Source organism: Antedon bifida, chromosome 3, assembly GCF_963402885.1.
Source record: "Antedon bifida chromosome 3, ecAntBifi1.1, whole genome shotgun sequence".
Taxonomy (NCBI): Eukaryota; Metazoa; Echinodermata; class Crinoidea; order Comatulida; family Antedonidae; genus Antedon; species Antedon bifida.
In genome coordinates this window covers 22,632,855-22,651,860 of record NC_136228.1, presented here as the reverse complement: position 1 = coordinate 22,651,860, position 19,006 = coordinate 22,632,855, and the positions used below count along the sequence as shown (strand labels likewise).

Here is a 19,006-nt window from a genome sequence, read left to right as displayed (position 1 = left end):
TATGTAATTGTAATAGTATGCACAAAATATATAAGCGCTTCATAGTTTTACTCCGGTAATGTTCAAATCAAACACGACTGTATATTTGTTTTTCCGTTAATGTTTTAACTTTGTATGAGACAAGCACCATTATTTCCACTTGTTTTGTGGACGAAATAAAGTTATCTTAAAAAATATTACCATAATGTTTTTGCAATCAGTAATCAACGCAGTTGTGTTTTGACGTAATACCCATTTGTATACTGTACCTGGGTGGAGAGAGGCAAGCGTCCTGCATAACTTGGATACAAGCAATGAGACGAGCGGTGGATTCAAACTCACGATCAGTTCCCAACGTCCAGCACTCTGTTCCACACGCCTTGTGTTAGTTGAGTCATATGTATACACATTTAAATTTGGACATAATATAATACTTAATAGGCCTACCTCTAACGACACTCAACTTAGGGAAGAGACTTTAAACAACAGAAGGCTCTAGTAACATGACAAGACATAATATATTTATTAAAACTTATTTACAATACACATGAAATTCAGTCTAAATGTTTCAATGTATTTTAAAACGTTATCGATAGTACTGCCATGAATCGCAATGAAAATAGTAACAATTAAGTTTTTGTTTATAACTATGTACAATTATGAATTGGTAAAACACCAGGTTATACCCGGCACCCTAATACACATTGAATGCAACTTAAAGTCCAAAATCTTTCATTGATTTTGTATTAATGGTCTAAACAGACAGGGTGAAAGTTTTTAGATTCTATATTAAATTAGCCTAAAATAAATTCGTATTTACATATTATTTGTTAACAGACCCGAAAAAAGTGCCTTCTTATAACACATTGAGAAAATAGCAACTCAAATTCATATTATTTTACAAAATGCGTGGTCTGTGTTGGTTAAAAGACGGTTTTTCTTTTTCTTTATTAAGGCCATGAAAGAATGTGTATAATCAGTCAATTTCAATGAATTACTGTATTGTTCAAGCATCAACATTTTCCAGAAATAATAGTCTAAATCTACTTCTTTCGTCTTCTTCTTTCGCGTGATTTTACGTCTTGCCTGCACCGTCGTCTGTCATCTATAGTTTCCATTTGTTTACAGGATTCCATCTGATCTATAATACTTTGATGCCACAGACAACATTTTTTATAGAGGTTCCGAGAGGCGTTTGGTGGGTAACATTTCTGTACCTGATTTACTATGGCTTCTTGGGCGCTATCATAGTTTCTGCGTTGCATTCTCTTTCTTAGCCATACCATTGACGACACCTCTTCAATGTCACAAGAGACAAATTCACGCGCGACCTTTTTACCGAGTTTACAACACTTCTTTGCATCGTATTTGGAAATTGCGGCATCAACGACCACTGGTTTCAGATCAGCTGTGTCTTCTTCAATCTCCTTTATCACCACTGTAAACAGTAAATAAGTACACAGTTAAGGTATTTTTTCTATATCATTTTCTAATTCATTTTTGAGCGACAACAAACTAGGCCTAATCAATTTCTGCTGGTTATTTTTTCTTTCTTTTCTAAAATGTATAAATATAGGAGTGAAAAGTATTAGACATAATTGTGTTCTATTGGATTCCAGCCGATTCGTCCCGGGCCGATTCGTATCAGTGCCGCTTCCGTACGTATCAGTACTATACTGTTAATTGCATCGGAAAGCATTAATCTATTTTCAACTTTGACTAGGAGGCCTACCTTTTTAATTAAAATTTAGATCCCCAGATGGATATCAAAACATGGTACCAGCACATTATTACATAATAAAATAATAGAACAACGCATTATTTTGTGAGATTATGCAAAATGCTGTTCATCAATTCGCTAGAAAGTTATAAGTGTTATTCTCATCAATAATAGAGATATATTACTCTTATAATTTAAATATCAGAACTGATTAGCTTTTTATGCATTCGACAAATAGTGATACATATTACATTCTAACTGTGCTCTCTTCCAATATGAACAATTTTAAAAAATTCACTGTGGCACTAAGATGATAGATTTATATGAACAATTAACATTTCGATCTAGACTATTGAAAAGTCAATATCTGTTTGGGCCGATATCATAAAAATAATGCTCACAGATAGGCCTAGATCGAAATATGGAAAATAGTAAACTAGCGCGTTATCACATCATGGAGTAATACATTAATTACATTTCTTAGTTACACAGTAAAAGAAGCGGAATCCGAAGAAGCTACAGAAGAAGGGTGCCCAGAGCGGAAGAAGAAGCTACTAATATATTAATTATGTAAAATAAGTATGTAACTTACCACTTAAAATAGATGAGACGCAACATGTTAGAAAAAACACCGTCAAAATAATAATATCACTCTTCATCTTCGATCACTGAAATTGAAAAATAGGTTTTTTGAGTAATGACGTTAACTATTCTTTCCCTGTGGTGTACCTTCTGTATGATCAACTGGTCGTACAAGTCTTTTATAATGTGGCAAGCGACGCGTTCTGTCACGCGCTAAATATTGAAATGTCAAAGTGAAACTGACCAATCGCAATGATTCAGCTAAAAGGAAGTGGGTTGGACTTGCAACAAGCCATTGAAGTGATTTATGGTTGTGATTATTTCAGTTTCAAAACACACACACATCATGAGATTAGTAGATTACAAACACCTCAATCATTCCATGCCTCAATTAAAAGCACACTACAAGAAGATCTCTATAGAAAGGTGTGTTTGGAAAATGGCACTTTAATTAACACATCTTGCAATATTAGAAATGTGTCGTTATTGAAGAACTTTGTGGTGGTTGTTTGTACATTAGTGTTTTTGTTTCAAGGAGTATTCACAGGTGTTCATTTTGTGGTAGTCATCTCAAATTGTTCACAGAAGCAATTAGATTTAAAAACGCCATCATTTTAATTAAGAACATAAAATATTGTCATGGTATTTTAAGAAGTTTTTGGATCGTCAGGCAACACAGATGTTAATAATGTTATAGTGGATGGTGTCTATTTAAAAATAACACATTATTATTTTGTATAAGTACGGTATTAATTGACATCTTCAAATCAAGAAAATTAAGTACAAAAATAACGAATCTGTTCTCCGTTCTCTTTATAGGAAATCCATATCGTTTATGAGTTCTTATCAAGCATCTCTCATTCACGTATTAATTGTACCAAATGGGCCTAATCAATTATGAAAATAACAATCATCATTAAGAAGCTAGCCGGTAAAAAAAACCCTGAAAGGCATCGAAAGAATTAACAACCATAACCAATCAACACAACAGTCATAGCATAAAAACAAGTCACATAAAAGGAGAATCCTAATAATTCCATAAAGGAAAGTTTTATGGTTGTTCTGTACCGTAGGCTATACACTAAAATGTCAAAACAAGCACATTTATTTTAATTTTTGTAAGGACAATGAAACTTCCAATCAATATTTGAAATTTAAAAATAAAACATAAATGTATTTACTGACATTAGTCATAACATAATTTGTTTCCTCAATTTCATAGATTCCTAAAATGTTCTTATATCTCACAGTACCCGTACTTCCATGATTTTTAGTAGGCGTGGTCTATAGTCGGGCGTATACCAAATATGCCGCCCACTGTTACCGTATTTTACTGGGTTCAAAGTTTCAATATCTTATCTAAAAATGGAATTTGAAAAACAACCGACGTTAATAATACATGGCATCGAAATTAGTGTCGAACTGATTGAATATAGACCACTCAAACAACATTTTTTAGTTTATGTAAAAATTGTCCGAACTTGTCTTTTTATTTGTCCGAACTTACTTATTTTTTTTTTTTATTCTTTTTGTTCGAACTTGTCCTATTAATTTTTATTTGTCCAAACTTGTGTTTTCATTATTTTTGTCCGAACTTGTCTTCTCATTTTATTTGTCCGAACTTGTCTTTTCATTTCATTTGTCTGAACTTGTCTTTTCATTATTTTTGTCCGAACTTGTCTTTTCATTTGTTTGAACTTGTCTTTTCATTATTTTTGTCCGAACTTGTCTTTTCATTTTATTTGTCCGAACTTGTCTTTTCATTATTTGTGTCCGAACTTGTCTTTTCATTTTATTTGTCCGAACTTGTCTTTTCATTTTTATTTGTTCGAAGTTGTCTGTTCATTCTTTTTGTCCAAACTTGTCTTTTCATTTCATTTGTCCGAACTTGTCTAAGAAGTTTTAGCAAGATTAATAGGATATTTATGACGTAATGATGAATTACGTAATACACGTATAAGACTATTATCAGCTGTTCAGTCATGTTTCAGTTTGTGGTGCAACGGGTAATGCTCAGTTTTGAGTGCTATCAGCTTGGGTTCGAACCTCGACGGATATTTTTTTTATGAATATTGTTTTTTTTTTTTTTATTATTTTGTATGGCATTCACTTTTCCATTAAATAGACACCATAAAACCCTAAAAAGAGCCCATGTGTTCCTCATTTTTTAGTACTCTTGGTTACGGTGGGCTTCTTTTCAACGGGTAAGCTTCTTTTCCGCATGGGGTTCTTTTCAAGAATAACAATACTATCTTCCCCATTACACCTGCACAAACTCATTTGCATAACAACGCACGGCATACCAAACTGTTTAAAATAACTACAAGGTCCCCAGAAATAACGCCTATAGTATTTTGAAACATGATATATAAGAGTCTTTACTACCCCATCGTGATTGGGGCTGAGCAAAGACAATTTTGAAAAAATATTTATTGAAATATGAAATTAAATATTAAGTCTCCAGTTAAGCTCACCATGGTTGGGGCAGAGCTAAGAATGAAAGCTTATTCCCCGGAAATTATGAAACGAAATAGTCTTCAGGACCAGCCATACAATGGTGATTGTTTCCCAAGTGTGAGACATGCAATGCACGCGGCCGTGACGGTAATTTAACAAAACAAAATTATGAAATACAAACAGAGCTAGCACACAAAAGCCTACTTACTAATTTTAATATTTCTATAATTTAGAAAACAATTACAATTATCACCTTTGATAATTATAATGTTCAATTTCAACTATCCAGATTCGAATTTTAGGTTGGGTTTTAAAAAACTTCATATGCTTCAATTTCGAAGATCTGCTTAAAACATATTTATTTATTTATTTTACCATAAACTTTTATTCACAACATAATATTAGTAGGCCTACAATACAATATCTTGCATAAAACGGATATTTAAAAATACACTATAATGTGTAACGGTAGAATTATAATGTAAAAGATTAACAAAACAAAAATTGTGTTGTGTGTTGATCGCGAATGACTAACAATACCATCTTTCCCACAGCACATGTGCACACTCATTTGCATAACAAACGCACGGCATACCAAACTACGATGAGATAAAATTAATTCTCTTCTAAACACGTAACGAAGAGAATTAATCCCCTTTTTTTTACATTAAAATAAATTGAGGGCGCTAAACATAAAATTTAAACCATCAAAGCAGTTGGCGAGACCCAAAAAAAAAAAAGATGGTAAATGTGCTCTCCCTGCCTCAGCACTAAGACTTATTTCTATTTTATATCACTGTGCTCCACTGGTGTTAAATTTTGTGCACTGAACCAGTTACCGTAGTACTATTTCTATTTCGGAAGTAAATAAAGGCATAAATGGCGCTCCGTAGAAGTAGAGAATGCCGACGAAATGACGCTCTGAATATACCTCAAGATAGTGTACAGAGTGTTGTGTGTGTCCCTCTCGCTCAAAACATGATTGAGCCCTCAATCGTTCATTAGTCTAAAAAATAATGAATGTTTGTATGTGTTGAATAGTGAGACTATTTCATTCGTTGACAGATTTACTGCTCTATTTAACTTGGCTCTGCCTCGAACTCAAGAAATATTCAACTCAAATATTTGTTTAGTGTGAACATAAAAAGATAGGAGTACTTATGTTGTGAATCGTATACGCCCATCTTATGTTGCCTTTGTCACTTTCACAATGGTGTCAAAGAAACTGTGCATACGTCCGCCTACTGTAAAATTCTCCGGGAAAAAAATATATATCTTTTATTTTTGTCTCTTAATGCTTTGTGTGATTAGGCTAATTTCACTACAACCATGTGTATGCGAATTTGGTGTAATAGTTTGTAACCAAATCAACTAGTTTCAGTTGACTAACAATAGAACAGCAAACACCCAAAAACAAGCGGGTGAAAAGAAATAACTGTTTTAACTACTCATATAAAAAAACTTGTACATTAAATCAAATTATGTTTTTATATACAAATAACTCTTGCCTCTTATGCAAAAATGAAGTTTTTTGGACAAGTAGTTGTTACTTTAAGACTGCTCGCCGGCTTTTGTCTCCTATCTTTTAACACTAGCAGGTCTGAAAATAATAGTAAAAAGTGGTCCATGACCACATATCTATCTGTGGTTTCAATTTGGTAAATATCTTGCAGTAACTTTTTGAGTAATCTTGCTAACAAACACACGCGATCGACAACAAATACTTCCTTGGCGGAGGTGAAAATAGTACATCTGCTAAGTATGCAAATTGTAAAAAAAAAACAATGAATCAGAATAAAGGCGTAAAGGTGTTATTGAACCAAACAAAGGCTTTTACAACACCTTGGTACAGGCCCATGTTTCGCAGCCAATCAGCAACTCATTAGTACACAGTAGAGAAAACACATTTTATTCCCATTTGAGTATTGTATTTAAGGCAGTAGTTAAGATTAGCACTGCTTATACATTTGACTCCAAGCATGGCAGTATCTAGTTTCTTACTTTTACTCGTGGTTGGTATTGTTTTGACCGGTGGACGTGCTTATGGAAAATCAGAGCAACAAGATCCAAAAGGGAGACAATGTTTGACATCTCATGGCCGTACAAAGCGGGATGACCATGCTCAGTTCCCCAGACACATACAGTATTCTGACCCTGTTGACCCCACGGATTACGCTGCTTATTTTGCGGAGACGTCTGGTGTTCTTCGTTTGACAAATATTGAAATTATTCCAAGAAGAAAATTTTCTGTTGCATTTTGGATGAAGCTTGAAGGAGGGCAAGCTGGAAAAACTGGTGTTATAGGTAAGGTATTTATTTGTTATGTAAAGTGTATGTGTAATTGACGTCTAACCGTCGGTAATAAACTGCATTAATTGTTTATAAACAACACATGTAATGAAATTACATCATATTTTGGTAGATTATTTCATAGTTTTTGGGCATTTATTCATATAACTTATAATCATGTGAAATATTAAGTTGCTTAAACAAATGTGCGGAAATCGGAAAATGTAACACATGGAATAGACATTTAGTAGTATTATATTTATATAATTTAAATAAGTGTTTCCCCAAACTCGTATACCTTAGATTAATAGCAATAAAACAAGAGTAAATACTTTAAAAGAAACACAATTCAACATGTTCTCTGTTATTGTACTATTTGTAATACCAATACTACGCCAACAAACTCCTTAATAAAGTTTAGTAATTCCGTCGAAAACAATCTTTGTTTTAGCAAAGTTTAATAATGATGATCAAAAAATTGTGAATTGTTTTTGAAATTGTAGGTCTTAGAGACAAATGCGAAGGATTATTAAAATCGAGTGACTGGGGGATTGGCGTCACAACCGGCAGGAAAAAACAAGATGCTCATCTGTATTTCCAGCTTAAGGATGACCGCTTCGCATCGGCTCCCTTTCGCTACCACGTCCACCGATGGTACCACATCGCCGCTACCTACAATGAATCAACTATAAAGCTGTACATTAATGGTGCTATGGTGTCTTCAAAAACTGGACAAAAACGCCCTATCTTCAAAGAATTTAAACGACAGTGTAAGGAGCTTGAATTTGGTGGCTTGTTTGAACTTGGTGTCCAGTTTAGAGGTGCTGTGGATGACATGCGTTTATGGTCCAGAGCGTTGTCACATCGTGAGGTTGCGCAGTTGTATAATAACCAATCACATGTATTTGAAGACATCTTCAGAAACCTTGTTTTCTGGGATCCGTTTGATAACTTCACAAGATGGTCAAGCAAAGAAGGTGAATTTCCAGAACTTATTCCATCAGATCTCTCCAGTAAGAAGCATGACTTAAGTTTGGTAACTCCAAAATGTGGTATAACTGTATGCGATAATCCAGTTGTAATGAGGTCGTATATAGACAGGAGTTCGCTGCGTCGTTCAAAAATAGTACGCTATCGATTGATCAATATAGCAAACGACGATGGTTCAAACCCACTGTTGTCACAAGAACAAATTGAGAGGCAGCATAATGAACTCAACAAAGCAATTAATAGTTATAACATCACCTTTCTCAGACACGATCATATGATAAGAAACACTACCTTAAGGAGCAAAAAAATTATTCCTAATTGCGGGTCTAAAGATGTTGGAAATGGCAAGTGTGATCCGAACTGTAGTCCAGAGTATACTGGCAATGATGGTGGTGATTGCGATGTTCGTAATTCTAAATGTCCATCATCTCTTATTGGTAATAAGAAGTGTGACGCAGACTGTAACAAAGCGTACCATGATTGGGATAGAGGAGATTGTTGTGATCCTGACGTCACAGACACTGCTGAAACTTGCTTTGATCCATCTTCACGATACTGGTAAGTGTATCTACAATATTTTGTTTTTATAATCTACATTGTGTGGAAATGTGTTAAAGAAAGATTCTGTCCATGTATAACTTGCCCTGAGCTCAATTTTTTTTTTTTTTAACTACTACTGCTTATTGTTTATTGTTATTAAGGCCTAATATTGAATTTTATTTTCAGTATGTTTATTGGAGAAATGGAATTCAAGACCGTCATTGGATTGGAATCTGTTCAATACCTAAACATCTACGTTGGTGCCTACTTTGAAAAATCATTCTTGGGCGTAGCCACAATGCCATGGGATGTTAACGTTTATGGTACGCAAGGTAAGATTGTTCCGGAAACCAAATTTGTTTCAATTGCGTTACTTCGTATAATTTGAAAGAAGGCTTGTTGAGTAGGTCCTCACCGTATAGCATGAACAATCATTCTTCACTATTTATATTATTAGGTTTATCTAAACAACAATTCAGGAACAAAGTAACTTAAATTTAACCAACATAAGAGAAAGAAATATTAGTTTATATGTCTTTTTTAAATTTTTTTAATAAAACCGTTAGAAACCTTTAATTAAAGCATGGAGAAATAAGTTAGGATTAAACAAATATAATCATACTTTCATAAACAAGTTTCCTGTCTTTTGTTTTATCTAAATTGTGTCATTTCATCTATAGGTGGTATTATAGTACATGCCGATGCATATGGTGCACAAGAATTAATGGACACGCTTATCCACGAGGTTGGTCACAGCCTAGGTTTATGGCATGTCTTCCATGGTGTCACAGAGATGACTTGCGATGATGAATGTTTTGAAACTGAACCCAGCCTAGAAATTGGTGATCTAATAGCCGATACCAACCCAACACCTTCGAATAGATATTGTCGGGATCCGTTACCGAAAGAGTCTGATGGGCATTGTGGTTTAGGTCACTTTTATGACACACCGTTTACGAATTACATGAGCTACGCAAGTAAGTAAAGTAACAAACAATTGTTTATAATTAATATAATGTTTTAATAACCAAACTAATTTATTTGATTTACAACCCGAAACACTACCTTACGGGAAATGTGTTTCAAGAAAAAAGAAGATAGCAAGAAAAAAGACATCAACATTGTACATTTTTTTTTCTTTTAGATGATTCATGCACCAGCACCTTCACTCCTCAGCAGGCGGCTCGCATGCATTGTTACCTGGATCTTTTCTTTCAGTCATGGCAACAAGAAAGAAGACCTTCAGTTATGCCTTTACCGCCAAATGTGATCTCCAAGTTAGGTAATTCGCTTACATTGGCGTGGCAGCCTCCACTTAGCGGCCACAACGTTGCGTTAAACTCTGAGCTGTGCCAGGAGTGCATGACAGGAGATGTTCTTATACAGTATGGTGACACAGCTTCCTCGCCACATTCTAAAATTACATATGGTGATTATTCACCGCAACAAGCAACGGGTTAGTGTTCTTACGCATTATTATATACATTGAGATTTAATATTGTGGCATTGTATCCGCATGTCTTACGCGTGTATTGGCTTTCATATGTAAAAATCCTGTTCAATTAATTATTAAATTTCTTTATTGTTGTATATAGGTCCTCCAAACAGTGCCAGATGTGCTATAAACCCCGTAGCTTGGCTGATAGATCAAAACGAATGCGAATTCTGCAAACTAAAGGTTAATTTTAAATATCCAGTAATCCCATCAAGACTGACTGTCTGGGTGACGACAGTACGCACTGATCGAGCAATCCACGATATTGAATTAGTGACTGTCAACCGAACTCGAATCAGTCTAGGTGCCCCTGACGTTTATTGTGACATCCCCTACAGCACAAGAATCAACAACGTTATGGAACCAGTGAAATCTGTGATAATCTATACAAATGGCCTCTATGTTGCAATTGATTCTGTCCAGTTGATATCAAAACCTGAGCATCGTGGTTGTAAGTCTTGTAAGCCGATCAAGTACCTCCTGACAAGAAATCCACCATTTGAGGGAGAAGTCGAGAAACTGGTAGATTCTACAACATTTGTGGACGAGTAAGTTTCAATGACCATTTCCAAAATAGTTCTATTAAACGAATAAAAACACTTTTATTCTTGTTTGTTTACCAATATCACCATAATAGAAAATATGTTTATTAATTTCTAGCTCTGTCAACAAATTTACAAAATATACCTACCGTGTCGGTGTAAGCTCAGAAAACACAATAACTGACTTATCACCACCACTTGTCATCGGAACGGGATTTAGCTTTTGTGGAAACGGTATTATTGAGAGGTTAGTGTTTATATCGAAATCTTCTTAAATAAAAGAACAATTAAGTAAGTCTATACTACTAGTGCGACAAATGCTTACTATTATTAGAAATTAGATAAAATGTGTTCTTTTTTGGGGGTTTTAGTGATGAGTCATGTGACGATGGAAATGTCTTCAACCACGACGGCTGTAACGTCAACTGTAACGAGGAAACAGATTTCAGTTGTAAGGGTAAGTTCTTGTTATGCTAATTGTAATTTAATAATATTTTATGAGTTTTTGTGTATGTATTAGTATTTAAATTGCGCAGAACTTTTAATTCATCGATTTATCACCATAAATGTAGCTGTTTACCTTCAAAAAATACTGTGTATTTTTTGTGAATGTAGTTTTGTTTTTATTTCAGGTGAGCCTAGCCTCTGTTACCGTTATGATAGTGACGGTCACTGCGAGGATTTTGAGAAGGAGACGAACGTTGCAGATTGTGGTTTTTATACTCCGCCAAGATTCTATGATCAGTGGGCTTCGTACGCCCGAGGCAACCCACGATATCAAGGAACAGAGTGTTCAGAGAGTAACATCTATGGAGAACCCCCGAGGGATCAGGTAATCAAATAACTTATGTTATTTATAGTGCTGTGTTTTGTTCCTAATCTCGGCTCCATCATCCCTTGTCGGGTGTATCCTTTCTCAAGCATCTGCAATTTCCTTCTGGTCTTCTCTGTTCTCGCCCAAGTTGTTCATGTATAAGATGAGATGTCGCTCCTCTATTTGCGTTTTTGTCTTAACTTTCTGTCAATATGTTCATCTGTTGTCACTCCCTTCTTGCTACTGCAGATGCACTGCCCATCCCCAACTTGCATCTACTTGTATAATGTTTAATTTATCATTAACTTAAACCAAATATTAATAGAAAAAGAGTACCATGGTAAACCCCGAAAAATGTTAAAAGTAGTGGTCTTTTGGAATAAACTACGATTCATTATATTTTTTTTTATCAAAGGTTTGTAGCAACGAGTTAAAAGAGGAATTTGTATGGTATCCATGCAGGGCCGGTTTTCATGACCAAAATATATGGTTGAAGGTAATATTACTAATAATAATATATAGTTTATTTTCTGAATTTTTTGAAGACTATTGATATTTTTGAAAAAGTTGTGCAAGGTCAGGTAACATTTTTCCCAGTGGTGCTAACATTAGAACTTATTCTTTTTTGTAAATTCAAAAAGTTATTTATTTTTTGTCTGATGTTAGGTTGGGTTTCCTATAGAAGTAGTTGCGACTAGAGTTCTGATTTATATCGCTGGCGATGGTGTGACATCACGGACAACACCTCCTACAAGAGCATCTGTTACGTTAGTCGACACCAGAGGTATGCTAAGAATGAACATATTTAAATAAATTGGTTATAAAGATTTATTTACACTTTATTTCATATTAATAAAACAAAATAATAACTCTTTTAATTTTATTTTAGAAAGACCATTGTTTAAAAATGTATTTTAATTTGTTTGTATTTACATAGGAGTTAATCATGTTTTGAACAAAGATGTACCACTCCTGTGTGCTTCCAACCCAGCCACTTTTAATGTAGAACACGACCTCAGCAAAAGATTTTACTACTCACGCGAAGTCCTCATCGAGTTCGATTACAAATATGTCAGAATTTCAGGTGTTCGCCTAAGATCTTTGAAAGATTTTGACCTATACAATTTACAATCGTGCGGTGATGATGATCTGTACAATCCAGTTACCAAACAGTGTAACCGGTACTCGTGTGATATGCCCACATGTATAGTTCCAGAGGTGCAGCACGCAACTCTTAACCGACAAGTAGGTGATATTGTGAAAGAAGGAGACATTTATACTATACAATGCAACAAAGGTTACAGACCAGTATACAAATATAAGGTAAGATTGGTTCAATCTTGAACATAAATACAATATTAATACTCCATATGTATGTAAGAATCAAAGAAATGTAACAAATAGTGACAGATTAAAATGATTTCTTTCAAAGTTTGCACATGACTATAATAATATATATATCTGTTGAGAGAAATCAAAAGAGAGTATTTTTTATTCCACACCTATGTTTCCATGGCAACGGGCAAATTTCATTTTTCCTGGGTTTTTTTTAATGGATATTGGTAATGTTTTGATAAACGATATTTTTGTTTTATTTATTTGATTTGAAGAAAAATAAATAGTTTATGTATAAGAATAATGCATTATGTATGTAAACTCATTAATTAGAGCTCGGACCTCTTTCATGTTTTTGTTTTCTTTTCAATTTGGCTTACATCAGCAGCAGATCCCACATGACCATCCTAACCACAAACAAACAAACCTAATACACAAACATTTTGCCACCAACTCTTTTATTCTTAAGCTTGGTTCCCAAGCGACTGTTTGGAATAATTTAATTTATCGCTTGTGATTGGTCAAATCACTTTGCTTTGCGTTACGTCCTTTACGTTGCGTCCTAGTGGGAACCAAGCTTAAAGCTTGGTTCCCACTAGAACGTAACGCAAGGACGTAAACGCAACGCAAGCGTTTTAACTAATGAAGTTATAGACAGTTAGCAATCACAAGCGAATAAGCCATCAATTCACTTGCGTTGCGTTACGTCCTTGTGTTGCGTCGCTAGTGGGAACCACGCTTTACGAGAGAACGGCTCTTAACAGTGTTATTGTCTTGCCAGATAATGTGTGTAAACGACCAGTGGGAAGACCACCAAGTGATATGTACACCTGTTGATTGTGGGTTTCCTAACGTCCCTTACGCAGTGACTTCATGTCCAGAAGGAACGCTCTATGGAAGTACTTGTAATTTTGAATGCAATGCAGCAGCAAAAATGCAAGGTAATTACGTTTCCTTTCCTTTTAGTCAATGATTCCATTCGTCGAAAATTATCAAATATTGTTTGAGTTGATAGGTACTAATTTAAAAAATAAACGTGGCCCTTGGTTATTCAATGCAAACACGTTGCCTGTTAGCCTATCTTACAACAAAGTGCTATTAAACACAAAAACATTGTGTATTTTAGGAACAGATAACCGTGTAACCTGTTTAGATGATGGTGGATATTCTTTACCAAATGCATTTTGTCAACAAGAATGTGCATCACCAACAGAACCAGAAAACTCGTTTCAAGTTCCTAATCAGAAAATCACGTTTACCATTGGAAGCTACGTTATTTTTAAATGTAAAGCTGGATACCACATTAAAGATAATCCAAAGAGGTAAGTTGAATATTTTATAGAAAAGTTCAATGACGTTACCATTAACACTCATAATTCATCATTTCAAATCTTTTTAAAGAAATTTATTGTCTGAATCCCGATCATAAAATGTTTGAAAAAAGGCACAAAAAATATATTGGTATATCTGTAATATGTTTATTATTATTTACAAGACATTTTAAACGCTAAATTTAACTTATCTGAATTATGTTTGTTTATTAGCCGACGAATTCGTCTAAAATGTGGAGATAATTTCGAATGGTTAGGTCCGTCGTGTGTCCGTAGAGAATGTACTCCTCCTCCTTCCTTCTATAACGGAGTGTATAGTTGCAGTAATGGCAATTATCTTCATAGTGAATGTAGAATTCATTGTCCAGGTACCATCGATAGCGTGGTGAGTATTTTTGAAAATTTTCTGTTTATGCCCATTTATACTAGGACGATAACGATCGACGATAAATAGACAAATATGCATTTTTCGTACATAAAACAAAACAAATATAAACACTTTTCTAGAACTATAACCATCTATGCTTCCTTTGATGAAAATGATATTTTCACACGTCCAATCAAATGACGTCATGATTAGTAAGAGCAAAAATATGTATTGTCACGATATGTTTGCTCTTACAACAATGTTATGGTTTGTGTTTATCATGACGTCATTTGATTGGAATTTAAAAAGTATTATTTTATCAAAGACAGCATAAATGATTGTCCTATAGTTCTAGAACGAAAACCTTCTAATTTCTTTTGTTTTATGTAAACAAAATGTATGCTTATATATTTATCGTCGATCGTTATCGTCCTAGTGTAAATGGGCCTTTTAAGCCATTTCATCTTTGTACCATTCTAGCAAGGCATGGGAATTTGTAAAATCTAATCTCGCAATCCTAGTCACTCGGAAACGGTCATACTCTTTAAATATTATTACAACTCTTTCCAAATCATATCCGTGGTAAAGCAGTTATTATGACTATGGAGTTGACGGACTTAAAAACTTGGTAGGATGTTTGTATTTGACACCAGGTGCAATAGATTTATGCTCGTTTAAAAGAGTGTATTATCGTCGTGTATAGCGCTTTTCTTTTGTTCTCTATATGTCACATATAGATTTAAGTCGAGTATAATTTTGTGTAGGCCTACAGTTGTTTTACAATTATTTACATTTGATAGTTAAACATAACTAAATTCCAATCACCAACATCAGTATGTAATAATAACAATGTTATTTTAATCGTTGATGTTCTCTTTAGGCTACTGTAAAGTGTTTGAAAAAAGGCTGGGATAAGACTTGGGATGAAGCGTTTGAAGGTTGTCGTCAAAATATGGACTCTCACCACTGTCCAGAACCTGAAAATAGCAACGAAGTGAAGTTTACCTGTAATTTAAATACTTACACCATTGGTATGTTTGTAATATGTTTTTTTTTGTGGGTTCATCCCACTTTTATTTCCATGCATATGTTCCTATCTATTTACATATATTTTTCTCTAAACATTTTCATTTCAATACACTATACATATTATTATATTGACAATGTTTGTTTTTATCATCTGTTTACGAACAATTTTTTACAAATAACATTTTCCAGCGGCACATTGTTTTTATATTTTCTCTACATCATTTCTACTAGTACTGCATTCCTCTTTTTATACATTATTATCTCTAACACAATTCCATTAACTTTTACTTACTTTTCCTGCAATTGTTTACATTTTGTAAATCAATTCATATAATAACTTTCAAAATACTAAACCAGGTCATTCCTTGCCTTAAAAGTTTACATTTTGTAAAAACATCTTTAAAAATATTAAAACCATGGCATTTTGTGTCTTAAAATGTACGTTCTGAGGTTAATTATGATAAAAAGAGAAAAACAATACCCGTAGCTCGCGTCGAATGTTCTCTCGTAGAGGTTCTTAGTCTACCTTATCCAGGCTTAGTTTTGTAGTCCTAGCTGGAAAAGAGCAGCAGTGTAACGTACGAGCATCGTATGCTAGCTATACGATGTCTCGTTGATTTCCTTCGGTAGAATCTGTTAATACAAATTGGGGAAGACCCGGTATTTCACTGAAAAATCTAATAATATTTGTTTTCCTTCACGATAAATCACCACAGAAACAAAACAATATTATTCCATGCTCGATGAATTCTAGAATTTATAACGAACAGTGTGTGTCTTTAAATTTAAATTATCTCTAAAGCAATATTTGAAATTTAGAGGCGATACTGTTTACTGTAATTGTAAGCCTACTTTTGGCGAGACAAGCCCCATGGGTTTTAATTGCTCTGTCTCTCCTCATCATTATCCTTTTATCAGTGTCTAGGCCATATTTGTTTTTATATTTCTGGTTTGTCAAAAAAAATAAGTAAAATTTGGAGTTAAAAAATTAGTGAGGTGGTTGTGTCTAAATACAAAATAAGAACTCTTTAAATCAAAATAAAATTTGGCTTGATTTATAAATAGGTACAAACTGCACCGCAGCCTGTGCAGATGGTCATGAAGCGATATTCGACAATGGTGAGCCTATAACTTACACGTGGAAATCGCGCTCAAAACACATCATCTGTACAGATCAGCGCCAATGGTACCCAGATCCCTCGGCTGTCTCCTGTGTCAAAGTCTGTCAAGAGGTAAGTTGCACTGATGCTAATTCATTTTACACCACTTTAAATATTTGTTTCAGCATTCTCCATTTCTCCAACTGGTTATAGGTTCAACAGTAATTAGAATGTTTGTCGAACATCTTGTTTTGGAGTACGTGTCTTATTGAAACATGATCAGTAGTAGGCTAGATGTTTCTTAAATCTTTTAATTGTTCTTATGGTCGATTGTATTGGAATTAGTTTATCTTAGGCCTATAGTGTTCAGAAAAGGTCAAATAACATATTTCATAGGTTTTCTGTTGCCAGCATATTAAATTTTATTAAGAATTACCGAAGATAACAAAACAATACAAAGAAAAGAAAATGCGAAAAATTGCTATAATACTGTAACATATACTTATTCTGTGTCATACAAGAGTATTCCGATGGTTCCATTGATGACTTTAAAAAGAACTTTTTAAGAAATAGTGTTGGTCATTTTAAACTTTAAATTTCCATTTTTTATTTCATCTTTCAGAACTTTGTCAGTGACGGATTTTGCGATAGAATTAACAACCGAGCTTATTGTCACTGGGACGGTGGAGATTGCTGCGTGTCAACTGTTACTGATAATGAGGTTATACCTTTCCCGCCAAATTGTGAAGCAGACTGTACGTGTCGTGACCCCAATGCTGTTGAGAACCAATAGAAATTAACCATTCCTGACAATTGTAATTTTCCGTTGGAAACACAATACAATAATTTGTTACTATATATAGGCCATCATATTTAATAATTTAAACGAAAAAGTTATTATATTCAAAAGTATCAGTTAAGTATGTTTGTATTATAAGATTTTTAAAGTAGAATCCTTTTTGTTATAACATAAATGCTATGAAGTCTTCAACGCATTGCCAACATCAGAGTGAACACAAAATAGTATTTTAATTATATCTATACATTCTTTTAGTGTAATACTGTGTAGGCTATCTGTGTAAATATTGTGTATATTTTAAATATTGATTCCGTAGAAATAAACTATTTTACTATAAACTGTTTGTGCTGTTATTTTATGGTAATTTATCCAAAGGTATAGACTGCGCAGCAGTTGGGTAACGAAAATACGCGCTCACTCTAAACCCAGGAGCCCTGCACTGCAGTGCCCAGAGGAAAAAGGCATTAAAATATGTCGAAAAAGGCTAAAAAAAGGGCCTCAGATCTCTACGTACGTTACGTCACTGCTGCGCAGGTCGAGAATGGGAGGTACACATACTTGGTACTTGTAATCCATCATAGTCGTATGAATAGAGGGAAATTGAGGCGAAGCATATTGCTTATAAGCCCCGCTCGCGGTTATTATGTCATATTGTACAAACGGTGTGAACTTTAATGGATGGTTTACCCAAGCCTCAAGACCATTCCACAAAAGTAGGCCTACAACTCTAAACGAAAAAGAATTCCTTCTCAAGTTTAACTTTGCTTGATGGAACTTTAATTTATACCTATAACTTAAAGAGGAAGTGTAACAGAAGTTTAGAAATCGAAACAGTAACTAACTGAGAATATTTACATTTAAAACGCATTTTGAGAAGTTTTATCGGTGGTATTTCTAATTTTGAGAATATTTTCCATCGATTTTTTTACTGATTTTTTTGTAAGATAAACCAAAGAACTTATAACACAAGAATCGTCCAAAGCTTGTAACAATTGCGAAGAAAGGCATTGTAGGATAGAATAGAGCTAATGGGTGGCGCCATTGTGAGTAGCGCGCCCGCATCAAATTAGAAAGTCAAAATCATAGAGGGGATCTGCTAATACCATAGAGGCAAAGAATAGATAGAGGGGATAGAGTAATTGACTGAGCCCTCTTTAATAGTTTTGACTTCCTAGTTTGAAGGGGTTGCTGCTCCATGCTGTGAAATGGCGTCGCCCAGTTTGACCCTTTAACCCTGTACTTCCGATACTGTGTTTTGAATGCGAATTGAAGGAGATTCTTGTGTTATAGGTTCTTTGCATGGAGTAAAGAATTATTCTTTACTCTATGGTTCTTTGTAAACTAACCTTTATTTCCGTTTCAGTGAGAATAAATATCATTGTAAACACACTGTATTTCAAAAGATTCTTTGCAACCAAACTGCCTGTTTTTGTTTCTTTTCTTCTTGTCCTATTTGATTTTGATTTAATACATTTAGTTTCATTCTTACAATTGTAATAAACTAGATATGTAGCCTACATCATCAATAATGATGAAAATTAACAATATAATCAATATCGATCTATGTCTTTAAGTACCGCATGTAAGCTTCTTTATTTTTATGAATTTAAATTTATTTAATTCTAGAACGACGTTTG

At 34.2% G+C, this 19,006-nt stretch overlaps 2 protein-coding genes across 3 annotated transcripts; one reads left to right on the top strand and one right to left on the bottom strand.

The window, feature by feature from the left end:
• Nucleotides 1–493: 493 nt before the first annotated feature.
• On the bottom strand, nucleotides 494–6,859 carry LOC144837597 (uncharacterized). 2 transcript variants are annotated; one of them, XM_078692784.1, is made up of 3 exons: nucleotides 6,740–6,859; nucleotides 2,292–2,367; nucleotides 494–1,417 (listed from the first exon to the last, which is right to left on the bottom strand). In XM_078692784.1, the coding sequence occupies exons 2-3, from the start codon at nucleotides 2,356–2,358 to the stop codon at nucleotides 1,023–1,025; spliced, it is 462 nt and encodes a 153-aa protein (XP_078548910.1). In that variant the 5' UTR covers nucleotides 2,359–2,367; nucleotides 6,740–6,859; the 3' UTR covers nucleotides 494–1,022. The 2 variants fall into 2 exon arrangements, with proteins under 2 accessions (XP_078548910.1, XP_078548912.1); XM_078692786.1 differs by lacking the exon at nucleotides 6,740–6,859 and adding an exon at nucleotides 4,756–4,821.
• Nucleotides 6,602–17,707, top strand: LOC144837596 (pappalysin-1-like). The gene is made up of 18 exons (XM_078692783.1): nucleotides 6,602–7,042; nucleotides 7,531–8,575; nucleotides 8,744–8,889; nucleotides 9,238–9,534; nucleotides 9,702–10,013; nucleotides 10,153–10,600; nucleotides 10,713–10,841; nucleotides 10,966–11,051; nucleotides 11,227–11,426; nucleotides 11,824–11,904; nucleotides 12,075–12,192; nucleotides 12,346–12,731; nucleotides 13,525–13,684; nucleotides 13,870–14,065; nucleotides 14,288–14,459; nucleotides 15,322–15,472; nucleotides 16,536–16,702; nucleotides 17,193–17,707. The coding sequence occupies exons 1-18, from the start codon at nucleotides 6,718–6,720 to the stop codon at nucleotides 17,361–17,363; spliced, it is 4,590 nt and encodes a 1,529-aa protein (XP_078548909.1). The 5' UTR covers nucleotides 6,602–6,717; the 3' UTR covers nucleotides 17,364–17,707.
• Nucleotides 17,708–19,006: the final 1,299 nt, after the last annotated feature.